Source organism: Sus scrofa, chromosome 7, assembly GCF_054392235.1.
Source record: "Sus scrofa isolate SSC_HxYL_T2T_F1_AM1 chromosome 7, Sscrofa_HxYL_maternal_Yorkshire_Landrace_v2.0, whole genome shotgun sequence".
In the NCBI taxonomy this organism is placed as follows: domain Eukaryota; kingdom Metazoa; phylum Chordata; class Mammalia; order Artiodactyla; family Suidae; genus Sus; species Sus scrofa.
The window spans coordinates 14,201,551-14,219,877 of NC_139389.1; the positions used below are offsets into that span (position 1 = coordinate 14,201,551).

General features: G+C 41.4%; 1 protein-coding gene and 1 pseudogene across 12 annotated transcripts in view; both read left to right on the forward strand.

Moving 5' to 3' along the window:
• LOC110261733 (uncharacterized) overlaps positions 1-18,327 on the forward strand; it is a 1,083,992-nt gene that overhangs the window by 38,780 nt on the left and 1,026,885 nt on the right. For all 12 annotated transcript variants that reach the window (XR_014809661.1, XM_084967493.1, XM_084967494.1 and 9 more), the window contains one exon: positions 3,145-3,312. Coding sequence is in view for 9 of the 12 variants with exons in the window: in XM_084967493.1 (XP_084823619.1) it covers positions 3,306-3,312 (7 nt within the window). In the remaining 3 variants the exon portion in view is untranslated. Of the gene's footprint in view, positions 1-3,144; positions 3,313-18,327 lie in introns of those variants that run through there.
• Positions 16,670-16,819, forward strand: LOC146401206 (U4 spliceosomal RNA; annotated as a pseudogene).

Below are 18,327 nucleotides of genomic sequence, written 5' to 3' on the forward strand. Positions count from 1 at the left end.
GATGAAAGCATTTCCTGGAGTTCCCTAGCAGCTCAGCAGTTAAGGAACCTGACTAGTATCCATGAGGACAGGGGTTCCATCCCTGGCCTCACTCAGTGGGTTAAGGATCCGGTGTTGCAGTAAGCTGTGGTGTAGGCCAGCAGCTACAGCTTCAATTTGACCCCTAGCCTGGGAACTTCCATGTGCCTCAGGTGCGGCCCTAAACAAACAGACAAAAAGAAAAAGCTTATTTCCTGTGGATGGGGAGCTTTTAGAGGGGCCACTGGTAGAACTGCACCCTCAGAAATGGGTGGCCCTCCTCAATAACTCTTCATTGCTTTCTTTTAGAGCCACACCTGTGGCATATGGAAGTACCCAGGCAAGGGGTAGAATTGAAGCTGTAGGTGCTGGCCTATACCTCAGCCATAGCAACGTTAGGTCTGAGCCATGTCTGTGATCTACATCACAGCTCACACACAACACCAGATCCTTAACCCATTGAGCGAGGCCAGGGGTGGAACTCTCATCCTCATGGATATAGTCAGTTTTGTTACCACTGAGCCATGATGGGAACTCCCTCTTTTCATTTCTTATTCCCGTTTACCTCCTCCTTCTTGTGGAAACAGGACTGAAAGGTGTTCAGGTGCTTCATTCCTTGTTTATGGCAGAGAATCTCTTCCCCAGCCCTGGGCTCTCCCCAGTGGGGAAGGAGTGGCAGCTCTTACAGAGGCTTTGCTGTGTGGAGTCAGGAGGGGGCTGGCCTGGGACTGGCATAGCTCTGCTGTGGGCTAAAGAGGAAGTCCTATTAGGAATGTTCTAATGGGAGGAAAGGGTGTTGGTGGCTGTATGGTTAAATCATAGTAGGGGATTTTAGTGGAAACTCAAAAAGTATGTGCTGCTTTCCCTTCTTTAGTGAATTTAGGGGATTTTAGTGAAAACTCAAAAAGTATGTGGTGCTTCCCCTTCTTTCACAACATCCTAGAATACTGTTTTTACATGAGCTATCCTTAGGGAGGATTAAGAAATCTGGAATCAAGAACATGGTTTTATTGTCCAGTTTTTTTTTGCTTTCTAGAGAAATTCTTTCCTGCCCTCTCTCTTGGTTTTTTAAGGTATCCACAGTCCAAGGTTGAATGTGGGTATGGAATTGGTACTGGTCTGTTCAGCTCAGAGTGGAATTTGTCTTAAATAGTTAAGGGGACCAGGGGGCTGAGATAGTACTTCTATCTTCAGTCTCCTTCCCCTACCCCCATTGATAGTGAGGACACCAGTGCTGGGTGTAGATATGATTTGCCTTTGGTCCCTGTGGGAAGTCTGTGAGCCTGGAGGTGTATGTGTGGGGCATTAGAGCATTTCCATGGCAGTGTCATTCTGGCCTTCAGGTTCTTCTTCCATTGCTTCCAGAACAGTCCTTGGGCTGCTGGGTGCCAGGGGTCTACGTTTGGGTCTGAATCTTGCTGCTGGTTAGTCCTGTGACCTCAGGTAATTTACTGTATCTTGTTTTCCTCCCTTTACCTGTTGGATAGAAATACTTTGTTAATTATAAATTAGTGTAAAGAGTTATAGTTCTGGTACTTACATGGAGGCCAGCTTGATTTCTGTTGAGCATGTATGTATAGGGAGGGAGGAGAATGTCAACAGTGAGTTTAGGGTCAGAAAGATCCTGTAAACTCAAAAGTGTGATTGCTGAGGGGCACAGAGGAAAGGATAGCACAATAGGTGCATTTCAGAGTGTGATCAGTTGCATTGACCAGAGAGAAAAAGTTGTGGGGGGAGGGGCGGAGGGAGGGCAGAAGGAGAAAAAGCTGGCTGGGCCTTTTATTAAAAGCTTTGAGAGGAGTTCCCATGGTGGTGCAGGCTGTAAGAAACCCAGCTAGTATCCATGAGGATGCAGGTTCAGTCCTGGCCTTGCTCAGTGGGTTAGGATCTCCTGTTGCCATGAGCTGTGGTGAAGGTTGCAGGCTCAGCTTGGATCTAAGTTGCTGTGACTGTGGTGTAGGGTGGCAGGTGCAGCTCTGATTTGACCCCTAGCCTGGGAACTTCCATATGCCACTGTTGCAGCCCTAAAAACAAAAAACAAAAAACAAAACAAAACTATGAGAGATGACTTTTCTGAAGTGAAACTGAAGTGAAGAGACAGTAACTTAAAATTTCTCTCTCCACAGTGCCTCACATTCAACTGTTAGAGATTTATTCCTTTGGATGAAACACCATCCTTTTGTTACCATTCTAATTTAAAATACAGATGTGTTTGGAAAGGCTAATGTACTGAGCCTTTATTCCTTTTTCTGTTCATTTCCCAACCCAATAGGGACAGCCTGGGTAAAAGTGATGGTGCAGGATTATCTGTGGGGGAAAAGTTAAATCAGGATATGGATGAAGAGGAAGGTTTTAGAGACTTATTTTCACCTATTTCACCATTTTGCTTAGGGCTCAGTTTCTCTTGGAGTTTTCAGAGAGGACAGGGAATGAGTGTGCTGATGCTTCTGCCTGAGACTGGAACTGAGTCTGGGGTGATACTTTTAACTAGAGAGTGGGGAGAAAAAAAATCTCTGGTGTCCAGAAACTGAATAACACTTCTGTTCCCTCACTGTATGCTATTGAATATGTTGGTTGGCCGAGCTTAATGGAAACACTGCATTCCTGGGCAGAGCACCTCATGCGTTCTTCAGAGAAACCGCTTTTCCCTCCACAGCCTGTGTTGCCTCAGGACAAGCTCTGATCTCAGAGGGAAATATGTGCTAATGGCAATTAATAAATAACCCGTCACACTTCACAAAAGCCTTTCAAATCCATTATGGCATTTGGTACTCACAAATTCCTTTCAGAGGGCTAGATGCGATTCTGGATCTAATTAGTATATGAGGAAATGAGAACTCTGAGTTGCTGCGAAAATCATGAAGTTGCCAGAAGTTCTCTTGTGGTACAGCAGGTTAAGGAGCTGGCATTGTCACTGCAGTGGCTTGGGTTGCTGCTGTGGCGTGGGTTCGATCCCTGGCCCTGGAACTTCCACATGCCTTGGGCACAACCAAAAATAAAAAAAAAAAAAATCATGGAGTTGCCTTGAAGCCACATTGCTGGCACCTTACAATTAAATCAGAATGTTGATGATGCTGATGATAGGTGCTTCTTTTGTTAGAATATCAGATTCTTTTGTTTCTTTAGCTCTTGAGGAAAATGATACTTATGAGAGAAAATCTGAAGCCCTCGGTGTGAGACGGTGAGGCCATTTGATGAGAAAGGAGACCTCATCAGCCTCCTCAACAGCTTGTGCAGTTACTCTGATGAGGCAGTTTTCTGGCGCCATCTAGTGCTTTACAGAAGGAATGGCAGGTGAGTGGCTCTTGGTCACAGGACCGCAGTTACATCAAGGTGAGTTTTAAGGTGACAGAGTTGAGTTTTTCTTAAACTGGGGTCTGTGAGTCATTGTATTTATTTCCAGAGGTTTGTGAGAATAATTTTCTTTAAAAGTTGTCTTTTCTCACAGATACTTTAGGATTGAGAGAAAAGATCTGAGGAACAAATGCATAGCATGTTGTACTATTCATTTTACTGATGGGTAGTTGCATTTTAAAAGGGCTACACAGAAAGAACAATAATTAACCCAAAGGAAGGGAGCCCTTTAAGAGACACTGAGTCCCTTGGGGGTAGGGACCAAATTAGTTATCTTCGTACCCCTAGTCTAGTGAGCAGGGCCACGTAGCAGGCACCAGTGAGTACACATTCTGTCACTGACGGCATGATTTCACCACAGTGGCGCCTGGATGAGGGAGATGTACCTCCTGCTGGCCAGTGGTCTTCTCAGATACTGAGTGAGCTATGGGAGTCTTTGCTTATTTTCACGGAGTTAGGTAGCGTAAGTATGGGAGGCATATACTTTTAGGAGACGAATACCAACCTGGTCTTTTCTAGAAACAGGGTTCATTTTTATTTTAAAGGATAGTTAAGGCATATGGAAATATAAACACATATAAGGCATAAAACAGAGAGAATGTTAAAAATCCATTTATAGGCCCCATCCTTAAAACTGGAATCAGGATTAGAATCTGAAAGTGGGTAGCCATTTTGTGTTTGTGTTGACTTATACTAGCTTTTACTTACAAATTTGACCATTCCCCCCCACCCCCTCAGAACTGAAATAGAGTAGAGGAGGAGAGATTTTTCTGGGTTTCGTAAGATCTAGAAAATAAAGATGGAGGGGTAGAGTTGGAAAACAATGTAGGGGGACAATAAAGAGATGTATTGAAGTTAGCAACTGGCTTGTGAGTAGAGAAATGAAGAGCATCAACTCACAAGAGTTTGCACAACTTCCCTGATTCCCAAAGGAAGTGGATCTATGTCAGCTAGTTTCCATGTTGGCCAAGTGTTATGTATGTTAAAAGGAAAATAGTATTTTTCATGTTTAATGGACTTTTGAAAATCGTTTGCAAAGTTGTTTTCTTTTTTCTTTTTTCCTATAGTAACATGATACAGTGGTTTAGGAAAGGAATTTCAATTAAGGAATTTTCTTTAAAATCAAGTCTATTCCCTCTCCCCAATCCCCTTTAGAATTGCCGTTTTGATTCCTGTACCAGTGAAGAGCCTAGCTTGGGCTTTTCAGGGTAACATTCCATCAAAGTCCCATGGCAACCAAGCTTTTCACAAGTATCCAGCTGCCTTTCTGTCCCTCTGTGTGTCAAACAGGCAGGCAGCTATGAATCGTCAAATACACACTGGGGTCATTTGAGAGATAAACTTTATGAAAATAAAAAATGGGTTTGAGTGTTTATTGATTTTTTTCACTTCAGTGTGGAGTGAGAAGTCTCTATCCAGTAAAGCCGTGGATCCTGAGTGTGACCCAGGGGCAGCTCCGCTCAGGTGATGCACTTGGGAGCTTGTCAGAAAAGCACTTCTCAGCTCTGCTCCAGCCCTACAGAGTCAGAAACTCTGCATGTAGGACTTCATGTTTGAATAAGTCCTCCAGGTGATTGTGATTCATGCTCAAGTTTAGGAGCTTGCAAGTAATGTGTGGATGAGATGAGGTTAATCAGGTCTGTAATGCCTTATCCAAAACTCTAACATCACAAAGCTCTGAAAACTGAGAATATTACTCTGTTTGGCATCAAAATTCATTGGTGGCAAAACCTGTCTGGAATTCATATGAGGTTATTTATTATCATTATGTTTATCCCACTTTGAGTAATATTTGCTTTTACTTTGTGATACTAATACATTTGATTATGGCTCCAGATCTTACTGGAGGTCTTTGTAATTCACCATATTTGCTTTCTAAATTCTGAAAGATTCTCAATTTTTAAGCATATCTGCCTCAGAAATTTAAGAAAAGGAATTGCATATTTGTATGGGTTTAAGAGCCTCTTGTCACTTCTCAGAGTTAGCCAACTGGGCCAACTCCTTTTTCTTCTTCCTCCTCTCTCCTGAAATGACCCAACCACCTGCAATCCAAGGACTGATCGCTCCAAGCCAAGCTCTAAGTATAGCTCTGCTGGGGAGGCAGTGGGTCTAAGAGCCACTGTTGGAGCCAAAAGACCTACCCTTTCTGTCTGGTGCTCCCTAGATTGGAGGTTCCTTGAGTGTGAAGCCATAGCTTGCACATCTCTGAGCCCAGTACCTTGCACAGAGCCTCATGTGCTGAATGAGTGGAAGAGGCCTTGTGATGAAAAGGTATCATCCAGGAAAGTGGAAGCAACTCCAGTGGCCATCATCTTCCCAGGTGTCTCAACTGTCAGAACAAAGACTAACTAGTGAATGCAGTGGTTATTTTACCCTCTTTTTAAAAAAGTTAGCTAAACTCCGTATTTTATCCACATTTTATTAATTTCTGCATAATGTCCTTTCTGTTTCTGATCTCATCTAGGCTACCACATTTACATTACATTCAGTTATTGTGTCTTCTTAGGCTCCTCTACCTGTGACAGTTTCTCAGACTTGTTTTTGATGATCCTGGCAGTTTTGAAGAGTACTGATTGGATACTTTGTGTAATTCCTCTCTGTTGAAATGTGCCTCATGTTTTTCTTATGATTAGCCTGGGAGGAAGACCAGAGGTGAAGTGACATTCATATCACATCCATATCAGTGATTATCATTCCTTTTGACAGGGCTCTCCTAGGCCGTGGTTGTTGATTGCTTTTTATTGCTTTGTTCTTTTTACATTGGGATCCCTTCCACAGAATTCAGAGTTGAGTTCTAGCTGGCTCAGCTATGCTGATCTGGGCAAGTATTTCCAGTGAAAAAATCCAACTCAAACTCAAGAGATTTCTTTTTTCTTTTGTGTGTGTGTATGTGTGTGTTTGCTTTTTTGCCTTTTCTTTTTCTTTTTTTTAAGATTTGTTTTATTTTCCCACTGTACAGCAAGGGGATCAAGTTATCCTTACATGTATACATTTTTTCCCCCACCCTTTGTTCTGTTGCAACATGAGTATCTAGACATAGTTCTCAATGCTACTCAGCAGGATCTCCTTGTAAATCTATTCTAAGTTGTGTCTGATAAGCCCAAGCTCCCGATCCCTCCCACTCCCTCCCTCTCCCATCAGGCAGCCACAAGTCTGTTTTCCAAGTCTATGATTTTCTTTTCTGTGGAGATGTTCATTTGTGCTGGATATTAGATTCCAGGTATAAGTGATATCATATGGTATTTGTCGTTGTCTTTCTGGCTCATTTCACTCAGGATGAGATTCTCTAGTTCCATCCAGGTTGCTGCAAATGGCATTATGTCATTCTTTTTCATGGCTGAGTAGTATTCCATTGTGTATATATACCACATCTTCCTTTTTTGCCTTTTCTAGGGCTGCTCCCACGGCACTTGGAGGTTCCCAGCCTAGGGGTTTAATCAGAGCTGTAGCTGCTGGCCAGGGAGTATACATCCCGATTGGAGAGGGACACAGCATTGGCGAATGTACAGTTACAGAGACAGCCTCTTTGTCCCTTCTTTCAGGGTGCTGGACTGCTCAAACTTTTTTGGCAACAGTGGTTGATTATATAGACAGTTTTTCATTACAGATTGCATTACAGTGTTAAAAGTACATTGGTTAACTATTACATGGTATAGCAGCTATGCATCCTGTTTTAAGATCTCTATCTTAACTAAACTTAGTGAGTACTTTGAAGAGGCCATAAAACATAAGAATTAGCATTTACAAACTTTGTTTGTAGACTGGTGCTTATCTTCAAAGCATTATGGCAGGGAGACCGTGTAAGTAAATATAAACCAACTTAATTAAACTAGCTATCACTTAAAAGCTTTTAAAATCAAAGACAAAACTCACAGCTAGGTTTTTTGGGTAAGATATGGCTAACTTCTATGGACCCATTAAAATCCTAACTCTAAAGTTCACTATATAACTAGTTAATAGATAAACACTATGTTTTAACTACGTTGGATGTAAATGGGGGAAAAGTCCTTCAGGATGAAATTTTTATTATACTATTGTTGTAATTTTGTTAGGTCACAAATCACCACAGGAAAATAGGAATGGGAAATAAGAATAATAAGGAAATAATCAGGAAAGACTGAGAAAAACTGAATAACAAATAAAACAACAGGAAAGACTAGGTCACCTGAGAAACAATCCATGTTCTCCAGTGCAAACATGGAAATTGCTTTCCCAGGAAAGCCCAAATTCTTCCTCATAGACATCAAAATGAGAGCTGTGTAACCTGAGGCCTGCCCTCGGCTTGTACTGTGCAGGCAGGCTTTCTTCCTGACCAGAGGCTCACCTTCGGCATGCACCGTTCAGGTGAGCTTTTTTCCTGACCAAAAGCCCACCTTCAGCTTGTACCGTTCAGGTGAGCTCCCTTTCTTGGTTAAGAACCTGCCTTCAGGTTTTTCTGCCATCAGGCAAGGTCCTTTTTTTGAGTCCCTGAATTTTCTCGGCTCCCCGCACTGGCCTATGCCAGAGCCACAGCAATGCAGGATCCAAGCCGTGTCTGTGAACTACACCACAGCTTATAGCAACACCAGATCCTTAACCCACTGAGCAAGGCCGGGAATCAAACCCGCAACCTCATGGTTCCTAGTTGGATTTGTTAATCACTGAGCCACAACAGGAACTCCAAGGGATTTCTTAATACATGTTTTTACAAAACCCAAAATGTTGTTTTCAGACATGGCAGGATCCAGGAACTCAAGCACAGCCATTAGGAGACTGTCTCTCATATATTGGCTTTGTTTCTTTTGAGTTGGCTTCATTTTGGGGCTGGTTCTCTCCAAAATTTAGAAAAGGTGATTCCTGGAAATTCAGAATATTTATATGATCCTTGGAGTTAGAATTTTCAAGGAAAGAACACACTCTCATAAAAGTCTGAAAGCTGTAATTAAGGGATTTCTTGTCTCAGTTTAGGTGGATGCTTGTTTTAGAATCTGCAACAGAGTCTGCACTGCTCTGATTGGCCAGGCCCAAGGCACGTGCCCTTTCCCAGAGGTTGAGGGGTGAGGCCAGTCCCATCCAAACTATGTGGACTACAAAACGGAGAAGGGAAGAAAGGTTGAGTGAGTTAACTAAACCTGTTTGTTAAAATGGAAATAATAGTATATATAGGAGATGTTCTAAGAACAAAAGGAGAAAATTTGTATCTGAACATTTTTTGATGCTTCCTATGGCATGCTGGGTGCTTTTCTAAGCACTTTGCATATAGCAACTCATCTAATCTTCTGAACCATCCTAGGAAGTAGAAACCATTATTACTGTAATTTTGCAGACAGGGGAACCCACAGTCATACTATTGACAGATGGGAGAGATGAGATTTACCCAGGCACTCTGACTCAACATGTTCTTAACTATCTCATGATACCCCCTTCTTAGAAAGCTTTCGGCAAAGTTAGTGTGATGGGTGCTATGGTGAATCGCAGAAACCCCCTCCAGGACCAAGGTGTTTCTTCACTTATCTCCACGGTTGCTGGGAGTGTTGGCTACTACTGTTGTGGAAGTCCCTCACTTTCAGTTGCCCTCTGCAGAGAGAAGCAGCCTAGCCAGACTTCACTCTGTCTGTAGGGACAGCCTGCATCCAGCGACGGGTTGATGCAAAGCCAAATGCCTGTCTTCCTGGCCTCTGTAGGGCCATCTGAGCTCCAGGGCTCCCTGTAAGACTAGTGAACATGTCCCTCTGCCCAGTGCAGCTTTCCTCACTCTCTCACAGGGTTGTCTCTGGTGCACTCCTGACAAACTCCTTCCTTCACACGAGTCTCAGTCTCAGAGTCTGTTTCCCATGGAAACAACTCAAGACATCTAGGTATTATTCTTCATCTTTGTGTCTTCCCTAGAGTCGTAAAGGAACTATTGTCTAAGACACTCCAAGGTGAATGAATGGATGAAGATATGTGGACATTACTCTGGAGATTTTAAAATGAGACATACTGACCCTATCCCTTCTCTGGTATAAGGATCCAAAAATATATTAAATATCTATTTAAAGTCTCTGCTTATATTAGCAAAGCCTTTCCTCACCATCTAATATAAAATTCCATCTTCCTCCTTATACTCTGTCACTCTCAGTCTCTCTTACTCTGCTTTACTTTCACTTATCACCAAAGTTTTCTGTCTATGTCAATCCCTCTATTAGATGGATGTATCAGATAGATATAGATACATTTAATAGAAGATACCCATAGATAGGTATACCTATAGACAGATATCTATAGATATATGTGGATTATAGAGATATTTAGATATCTCTGTCTTTATATTTTACACACACACATGTGCACACACACATATGCACAGACACCTACCCACTTATCCTCCTGCCCCCAGTAGTATACAAGCTCCAAGAGAGAAAGACTTTCTGTTTTTGCCACTGGTTTATCCTTGGTGCCTGCATCAGTATCGTTAATGTCTGTTGAATGGGTAAAAGATAAAACTGATTAAATAAAGAGAGGGGGCTAAAAGGCAGCTTGCAGAAAGAATTAAGTGATGGCACAGAGAACAACCACAGCAGCAACCCCGTGCCACACCAGGGCACTCAGAGGATAATCTGGGCCCTGCATAGTGTACCCCTGCCCTGCCCCGGCAAGTGCTTGCACCCTGGTCTCCACTCCTAGACTGCTCTCCAGTAGGCAGTCTTGAGTTTGCTAGTTACAGGGTATGTGATCCTACACAAATAACTTACCTTTTCACAATTAAATTTTTTATATGAAAATGGTGATTCTGTACTTCTTACATGATAGGGATTGAATGCAATACCTTATGTGAAGCTTTTGGGAAAATCCTGCTCAAAATACATGTTTAATAAATACTACCTCTTATTGGTTTCGGTGTTTGTGGCAGTACTAAGAGATATAAGATCTGTCAGGGGATTTATAGAAAGGATTTATGTTCTGGACTGGATATTGGACAAGATGATGGCTCAGCCTCATATTGTTTATAAGTCTGTGGCTTTGGGTGACAGTCTTAGTAGAGGCTAATTTTCTTTTGTCTCACTGGGCAAAGCTCACTCTTTGTTTTGATCTGAGTAGGGTGTAGGTAGTTTTGCAACACAGCACAGTGCAGTGGTTGAGTATGAACTCTGGAGCTAGATCACTTGGGTTCAATTTTTGGCCCTACAGCACACTAGCTGTGATATTGGGCAGTTATGTAACTACCCTCTGCCTTACATTCTTCCTGGTAAAATGGGATGATGTAAAAGGGGATAGGTCTGCTGTGCATAGTTTTTCTTAGATACCTGTTTGGTTGGCAAGCACATGGCCTGGCCATGTCAAAATTGTCATTGTCATGTGACTGCCCATCTGTCTGGGACAGTAAAGCAAGGTGATGCCAGGGGGGTTATAAATCAATTCACTTAGAACTGGAGAGTAGAGTCAGCCAATATGGCTACTAATGTTAGTTTTTGCAGCCATATGCAGCAGTTATTCAGAACTTCACAGTGACAGGTCTTCATACAGCCTGGTGGGATCTCTCCCTGTACAGGTAGAATACCATTGTCACCACTACCTACTCTCAGAAACGGAGGAGACCTGAGTCTTCTCCCTCCACTTGCGTCACCCCACCTCAATGTTCATTATTAACATTTGCTGAAAATGTATTCTTTGAGTTTGCTGAAAATGTGCTCTTTAGTAAACTGAAGGCTTTCATATTTAAGTCTCAGGATACCCAATTCTACCAGACCTCCAACCCTTATAGGGCCACCTTAGTTCTAGGCAGCTTTGGAGTAAATGTTTCTTGTTTCCCTGACCACCTTTGGCTCACCTTCCTGATAGGAAGATAAATAGCTAATTGGGGAGTGTCAATTTAGGGCCGTGTACTACACAATGGAAAGAGTTATTCTGCCTCCAAAGTGAGAACTGACTTTACTATTTCTTTTCTTTTTTCTTTTTCTTTTTTTTTCTTTTTTTTTGTCTTTTTGCCATTTCTTGGGCTGCTCCCACGGCATATGGAGGTTCCCAGGCTAGGAGTTGAATCAGAGCCATAGCTGCTGGCCTACACCACAGCCACAGCAACGCGGGATCCGAGCCGCATCTGCAACCTACACCACAGCTCACGGCAACGCTGGATCCTTAACCCACTGAGTGAGGCCAGGAATCTAACCCGCAACTTCATGGTTCCTAGTCAGATTCGTGAACCACTGAGCCATGATGGGAACTCCCTAACTTTACTATTTCTGCTTGCCTTAGAGTTTTGCAAGAGGGGCAAAAGGGATCAGCAGTGCCTTCCTGCATGAGGTAGCAGACTGAACAGGACCTGGTTGAGCAGATTCACCACTGGACTCTGCTTCTTTGCCACCCCGACAGGATATATCTGGGTGACCTTGTGTTTCAATGAAATGATACAAGAAGGAATCCAGTCTTGGCCTTGGAAATCTGCTTTTATTTTGTGTTTTTAAAGACTAAATATCAGCCATTAATGAATCTGATACTTTGACTGCTGTTTGGTATAGTGAACTTTGTGAATGTTCTGGTAGATTAAATTTGTGAGGAGTGGGAGTGAGATACAAGGGGGTATTGATTTCCTAGCAGTTTGAGGTGCACAATTCTTCTTTCCATTTTGGAAGAGACAAAAAAACTCAGGTTGCTGAAACTATTTGTTGAGAGGTGAGGCTAACTTTTAATGTAGGTGTTTCTTTAAAAGAGAAGAGATTTCTGTTTCTTCGCAATTGCAGTTGACCTTGGATATTTTGAGGCCAGTGGCATTGCTCTCACCTCTCCTATGTATTTCTTTCTCCCTCCCCTCCCCTTCTTTCTTTCTTCCTTTCCTTTCCTTTCCTTTCCTTTCCTTTCCTTTCCTTTCCTTTCCTTTCCTTCCTTCCTTCCCTCCCTCCCTCCTTCTCTCTCTCTCTGTCTCTGTCTCTGTCTCTCTCTCTCTGTCTTTCTCTCTTTCTTTCTTGTCTTTTTTATTTTAGGCCTGCACCCATGGCATATGGAGGATCCCAGGCTACGGGTCTAATCGGAGCTGTAGATGATGCCCTAAGCCACAGCCACAGCAATGCCAGATCTGAGTCATGTCTGTGACCTACACCATAGCTCGTGGCAACCACAGATCCTTAACCCATTGAGCAAGGCCAGGGATTGAACCTGCGTCCTCATGGATGCTAGTCAGATTCGTTTCCACTGAGCTATGATGGGAACTCCACCCATGTATTTCTGAGTAGGAATGTTAACTTGGAATATACAGATATAAATGACTGGACTCTCTGGATCCAGGAGGCTGTGACTCCACCTCAACCACCTTTAATGGTTCAGGATCTGTAACTGTATGTAGGGGGCAGGCAGCAGTGGGAAGCACACATTTCCCTTTCTGTAAGGTGTCCCTTTTTCCCTTGATAGGTTTGTGTATTTCATGGAGCTGGAACTCTCTTCAAAAGTGAATCAATGTGGAGCCATTAAGCTTGTGCTGTGTCTGCAGGCAACATTTGAAAGTATTTAAAAAAGTGAAAGTATTAAAAAAAAAAAAAAAAGCAGTGATGTCTCCAAAGGGTGATATTATTCCAAGTAACAAAGATTTCTTATGCATCCCAGAACTGTGGAGCATCAATGCACAGCCACTTGCTTTTAGAGCCTGCCTGTTGCTGCTGTCAAGGTCACACTGTCCCTGCCATCCCTCAGTGGCCATCAAAAAGGTGCACAGATAACAAAGACTGCAGCTGCTTGACTAACACCTCCTGTACACTGGATTTTTTTGAGTAAACTTCAAGAAGCTGCTTTGACTTTCGGTGGTGCAGCAGAATAAAATCTATTCCCTGCTAATTAGGAGAAGGCAAGGATTTGTGGTAGATGATATCAAAGCTAAATTGAGAGCGTTATTAAAGGAAATTAAATATTCTCTAAGCTCTCCTTCATTCCCTTTTCTCTATCCTAGCATGACTTCTTCTGAAATCTTTCTATAGAGCCATGTCAGTGTTCATGCACAAATGTCTTCTTAGTATTTAACTATCATTAAGCATTTGAGACTTAACAGGGTAAACCCTGTTAGTATTTATATGATTGTTTAAATTAATCTTTTCATTAAATATTTATTTTTAAAATAATTATTTAATGAAAGGATTATATGAGCATTATAGAAAACTTGGAACATAAAAATATGAGAAAGAGAATAAAAGCATCCAGAGTCCCAACATCCATAGGTAACTGAGAGTGAGTGAAAATTAAGATCTAAATAACTGGAGAGATACATTGTGTTCATAAGAAAATTGGTCTCTCTCTCTCTCTCTGCTTTATCTTCTTCCTTTAGCATTTTTTCTCAGCCTTGCTTGCACCATGTGGAAGTTCCAAGGCCAGGAATTGGACCCAAGCCACATCAGTGATAATGCCAGAACCTTAACCTCTATGCCACCAGGGAACTCCCTTCCTTTAGCATTTTGCTTAGAAAGGTATTCTAAATCCTAGATGATAAACTCACATGTGTTTCTAGGTCTCCTAAGTATAGATTTTATACTTATCAATTAAATCCACCCAAAATTATATTGTTGTACATTGTGGGGTAGTGATTTATTTCCTCCTAAAATACTTAAGTTGCTATTTTTAGCACCATTTATTAAATAATCCTTTCTCTTAGCCCATGATTGGTAATGTCTTCTTGACCATATAGATAAGGTCATTCTTTTCAAATAGATGTGTATTAGACTCCATTTCAAGACTCTTTGTTTCCATTATCAATTCTTATGTGTGTACTACATTATGGCATCGCAGTGTCATCATATGTTTAATTATTTGATAGTGCAAGTTCACTTAATTACTGTGAGAATCACCAAACTTGTTTTAGTACCTGCTGAAGTTCTGACTAACTCATGGGATTGTTTGGTTTTGTGATGTCATTTCAAGATATTAATGTCAAATGTTTTAGTTTTTTCAAAATGAATGTTTTTCATCTGACTATAATGTATCACAAGTTTGTTGTAAAAATTTGGATTATTCAGGCAAGTATAAAGGAGAAAATAAAAACCATCCCAGTTATATCACTTGAGAGAGCCATTTAAAGTATTTTTTGTTGCTCTTTCTTCTTCCCTTCTCTTGTTCTCTTCTCTTGTGGTTTGATGACTGTCTTTAGTGTTGTATTTGAGTTCATTTATCTTATTTGTTTGTGTATCAATTGTAGATTTTTGGTTTGCAGTTACTCTGAAGTTTTGATATGAGTCTATATATATGAGAGTGTTTTAAGTTGTTAGTCTCTTAATTGCATGTGCATCTACAGCGTCCTGCATTTGTACCCTCCTCTTCTCACCATTTCTGATTTTGTTGGCATAATTGTGCATGGATGATTTCGTATCTTTACTGTATATATACCTTTACTGGTGAGCCTTGTCATTTGTGGTATTTTTGTTTCTGGTTGCTGCCTTTTCTTTTCTGCCTAGAGAAGTTCCTTTAGTATTTGTTGTAAAGCTGCTTTAGTGTTGCTGAATTCTCTTAGCTTTTGCTTATCTGTAAAGCTTTTGATTTCTCCTTCAAATCTGAATGAGAGCCTTGCTGGGTAAAGTATTCTTGGTTGGAGTTTTTTTCCTTTCATCACGTTAAGTATATCATGCCTCTCCCTTCTGGCCTGCAGAGTTTCTGCTGAGAAATCTGCTGATATCCTTATCGGGGTTCCCTTGTGTGTTATTTGTTTCTTTTCCCTAGCTGCTTTCAGTATTTTCTCTGTGTCTTTAATTTTGGTCAGTTTGATTAATATGCGTCTTGGTGCATTCCTCCTTGGGTTTATTTTATATGGTACTTGTGTGCCTCCTGGGTTTGAGCGAGTGGTTCCTTTCGCATGTTAGGGAAGTTTTAGGCTATTTTCTCTTGGAATATTTTTTCTGTCTCCTTCTCTCTCTCTTCGCCTTCTGGCACCCCTATAATACGGATGTTGGTGCATTTAACATTGTCCCAGAGTTCTCTGAGACTCTCTTCATTTTTTTTTCAATCTTTTTTCTCTTTTCTGACCTGCATCCATGATTTCCACTAATCTTTCCTCCACCTTGCTTATTTGTTCTTCTGCCTCCTGTATTCTGCTGTTGGCTGCTTCAAATTAATTTTTTATTCCAGTTATTGTATTGTGCATCTCTTCTTGTTTAAATTTTATATCTTGTATCTCTTTGCTCAGTGTTTCCTGTAAGTTATTTATCTTTGCCTCCAGTTTATTTCCAATGTCTTGTATCATCTTCAGCAATAACAGTCTAAAGTCTTTTTCCTGGAGGCTGAGAATCTCCTTATGACTTAGCTGTTCTTCTGTTTTTTTATTTTTTTCTTTCTCCCTCATCTGAGCTATAGTTCTCTGTCTTTTCATTTTTATAGGTTTTTGGTGTGGTGATCTTTTGACAGATAATAGAGTTGTAGCCTCTCTTCCTTTTGGTGTCTGCCCCCCTTGTGGTTGAGATTGGTATGGGGGGCTTGCTGTAGGTTTCCTGATGGGAGGAACTGATGCCTGCCCATTGGTAGGTGGAGCTGATTCCTATCCCTCTGGTGGGTGGGGCTTTGACTCTGGGTGAGATTAGAGACAGCCGTGTGCCTGAGGGGTCTTTAGGCAGCCTGTTTAATGATGGGCAGGGCTTTGATCCCACCTGGATTATTGTTTGGCCTGGGGCTTCTCAGCACTGACTGACGGGTGGGGCCAGATTTTCCCAACATGGCCACCTCCAGAGAAAGGCATGCCGTTGAATATTCCCAAGAGCTTTGCTTCCAATGTCCTTCTCCCACAACAAGCCACATTCACCCCTGCTTTCCCAGGAGATCCTCCAAAACTGCAGTCAGGTTTGACCCAGATTCCTATGGAGACTTTGCTTTGCCCTGGGACCCAGTGCACATGAAAGTCTGTGTGTGCCTTTTAAGAATGGGGTTTCTGTTTCCCCCAGTCCCATGGAGCTCCTGCACACAGGCCCCAGTGGCTTTCAATGTCAGATGCTCTGGGTGCTCTTTCTCCCAGTGACAAATCCCCACATGTGGGAGTTTGATGTGGGGCTCAGAACCCTCACTCCTGTAGGTGAGTCTCTGTGATACAGTTACTTTTCAGTCTGTGGGGCTTCCCATCCGGGAGGTATGGGGTTGCTTGTATCATGTAGTCGCCCCTCCTGCCTCTTGATGTGGCTTCCTTTTTATCTTCTGGAGTATGATACCTTTTTGGAAGTTTCCAGTCCATTTGGCTGAAAATTGCTCAGCATTTAGTTTGTAAACTTTGTTATTTTTATGAGAGAAGTTGAGCTCAGTCCTTCTATTCTGCCATCTTAATCCCATCTCTTCATTTAAAGTATTTTGAATCACAGCCACTTGGCTATTAAAAATGGTCACATTTAGCTTTGTGCAGTGGCAGTATTGTAGCCAATGAGGTTTATCCTAGGCATGATTATTGCTAATTGAAAACTTTTCCCAATACCCCACTGTGACGAATTAAAAAAAAAAAGATCATATTTAGGTGACTCAGTCCTGTTCAATTTTTTTAAATATGATTTTTATTTTTTCCATTATAGTTCATTTACAGTATTCTGTCAATTTCTACTCTAATATTGCCTGAAGTCTTGGAGAGGTATACCTGCTGCTTGGTTTTTTTTCCTCAGGATTGCTTTGGCAAATCTGGGTCTTTTGTGGTTCCATATAAATTTTTGGATTGTTTGTTCTAGTTCTGTGAAAAATATCCTGGGTAGGGATTGCATTGAATCTGTAGGTCGCTTTGGGTAGTATGGCCGTTTTTGCAATATTAATTCTTCCAACCCAGGAGCATGGAATATCTTTCCATTTCTTTGAATTCTCTTTACTTATCTTTATTAATGTTTTCTAGTTCTCAGCATATAAGTCTTTCACCACCTTGGTCAGGTTTATTCCTAGGTATTTAATTTTTGTTTTTTTTTTTTTCTTTTTGCCATTTCTTGGGCTGCTCCTGCAGCATATGGAAGTTCCCAGGCTAGGGGTTGAATCGGAGCTGTAGCCACCAGCCTGTGCCAGAGCCACAGCAGCGTGGGATCTGAGCCGCGTCTGAAACCTACACCACAGCTCACAGCAACGCTGGATCCTTAACCCACTGAGCAAGGCCAGGGATTGAACCCACAACCCCATGGTTCCTAGTTGGATTTGTCAACCACTGAGCCACGATGGGAACTCCTTTGGGGGTGTGGTTTTAAAAGGTATTGTATTTTTATATTCCTTTTCTAATATTTCATTGTTAGTATACAGAAATGCTTCCAATTTCTGAATGTTAGTCTTATATCCTTCTACTTTGCTGAATTTGTTGATCAGTTTGAGCAGTTTTTGTGTGGAGTCCTTAGGGGTTTCTACATATAGTATCATGTCATCTGCACAGAGTGATAGTTTTACCTCTTCTCTTCCAATTTGGATGTCTTTTACTTCTTTTGTTTGTCTGATTGCTTTGGCTAGGGCTTCCAATACTGTGTTGAATAAAAGTGGTGAGAGTGGGCATCCTTGTCTTGTTCCAGATTTTGGTGGGAAGGCTTTCAGCTTTTCTCCATTGAGTATTATATTTGCTGTGGGTTTGTCATAAATGGCTTTGATTATGTTAAGGTATGTTCCTTCTATACCCACTTTGTAAGAGTTTTTTTTTTTTTTATCATGAATGGATGTTGGACTTTGTCAAATGCTTTTTCTGCGTCTGTTGAGATAATCATGTGGTTTTGACTTTTGTTAATGTGGTGTATGACGTTGCTTGATTTGTGTAGGTTGAACCATCCTTGTGAACGTGGGATGAATCCCGCTTGATCATGGTATCTGATCTTTTTTATATGTTGTATTTGGTTGGCTAAAATTTTGTTGAGAATTTTGTCTATATTGATCAAAGATATTGGCATATAATTTTCTTTTTTGGTAGTATCTTTGTCTAGTTTTGGTAATAGAGTGATGGTGGCTTCATAAAATATCTTTGGGAGTGTTCCTTCTTCTTTAACCTTTTTGAAAAGTTTAAGAAGGATGGGTATAAGTTCTTCTTCGTATGTTTGGTAGAAT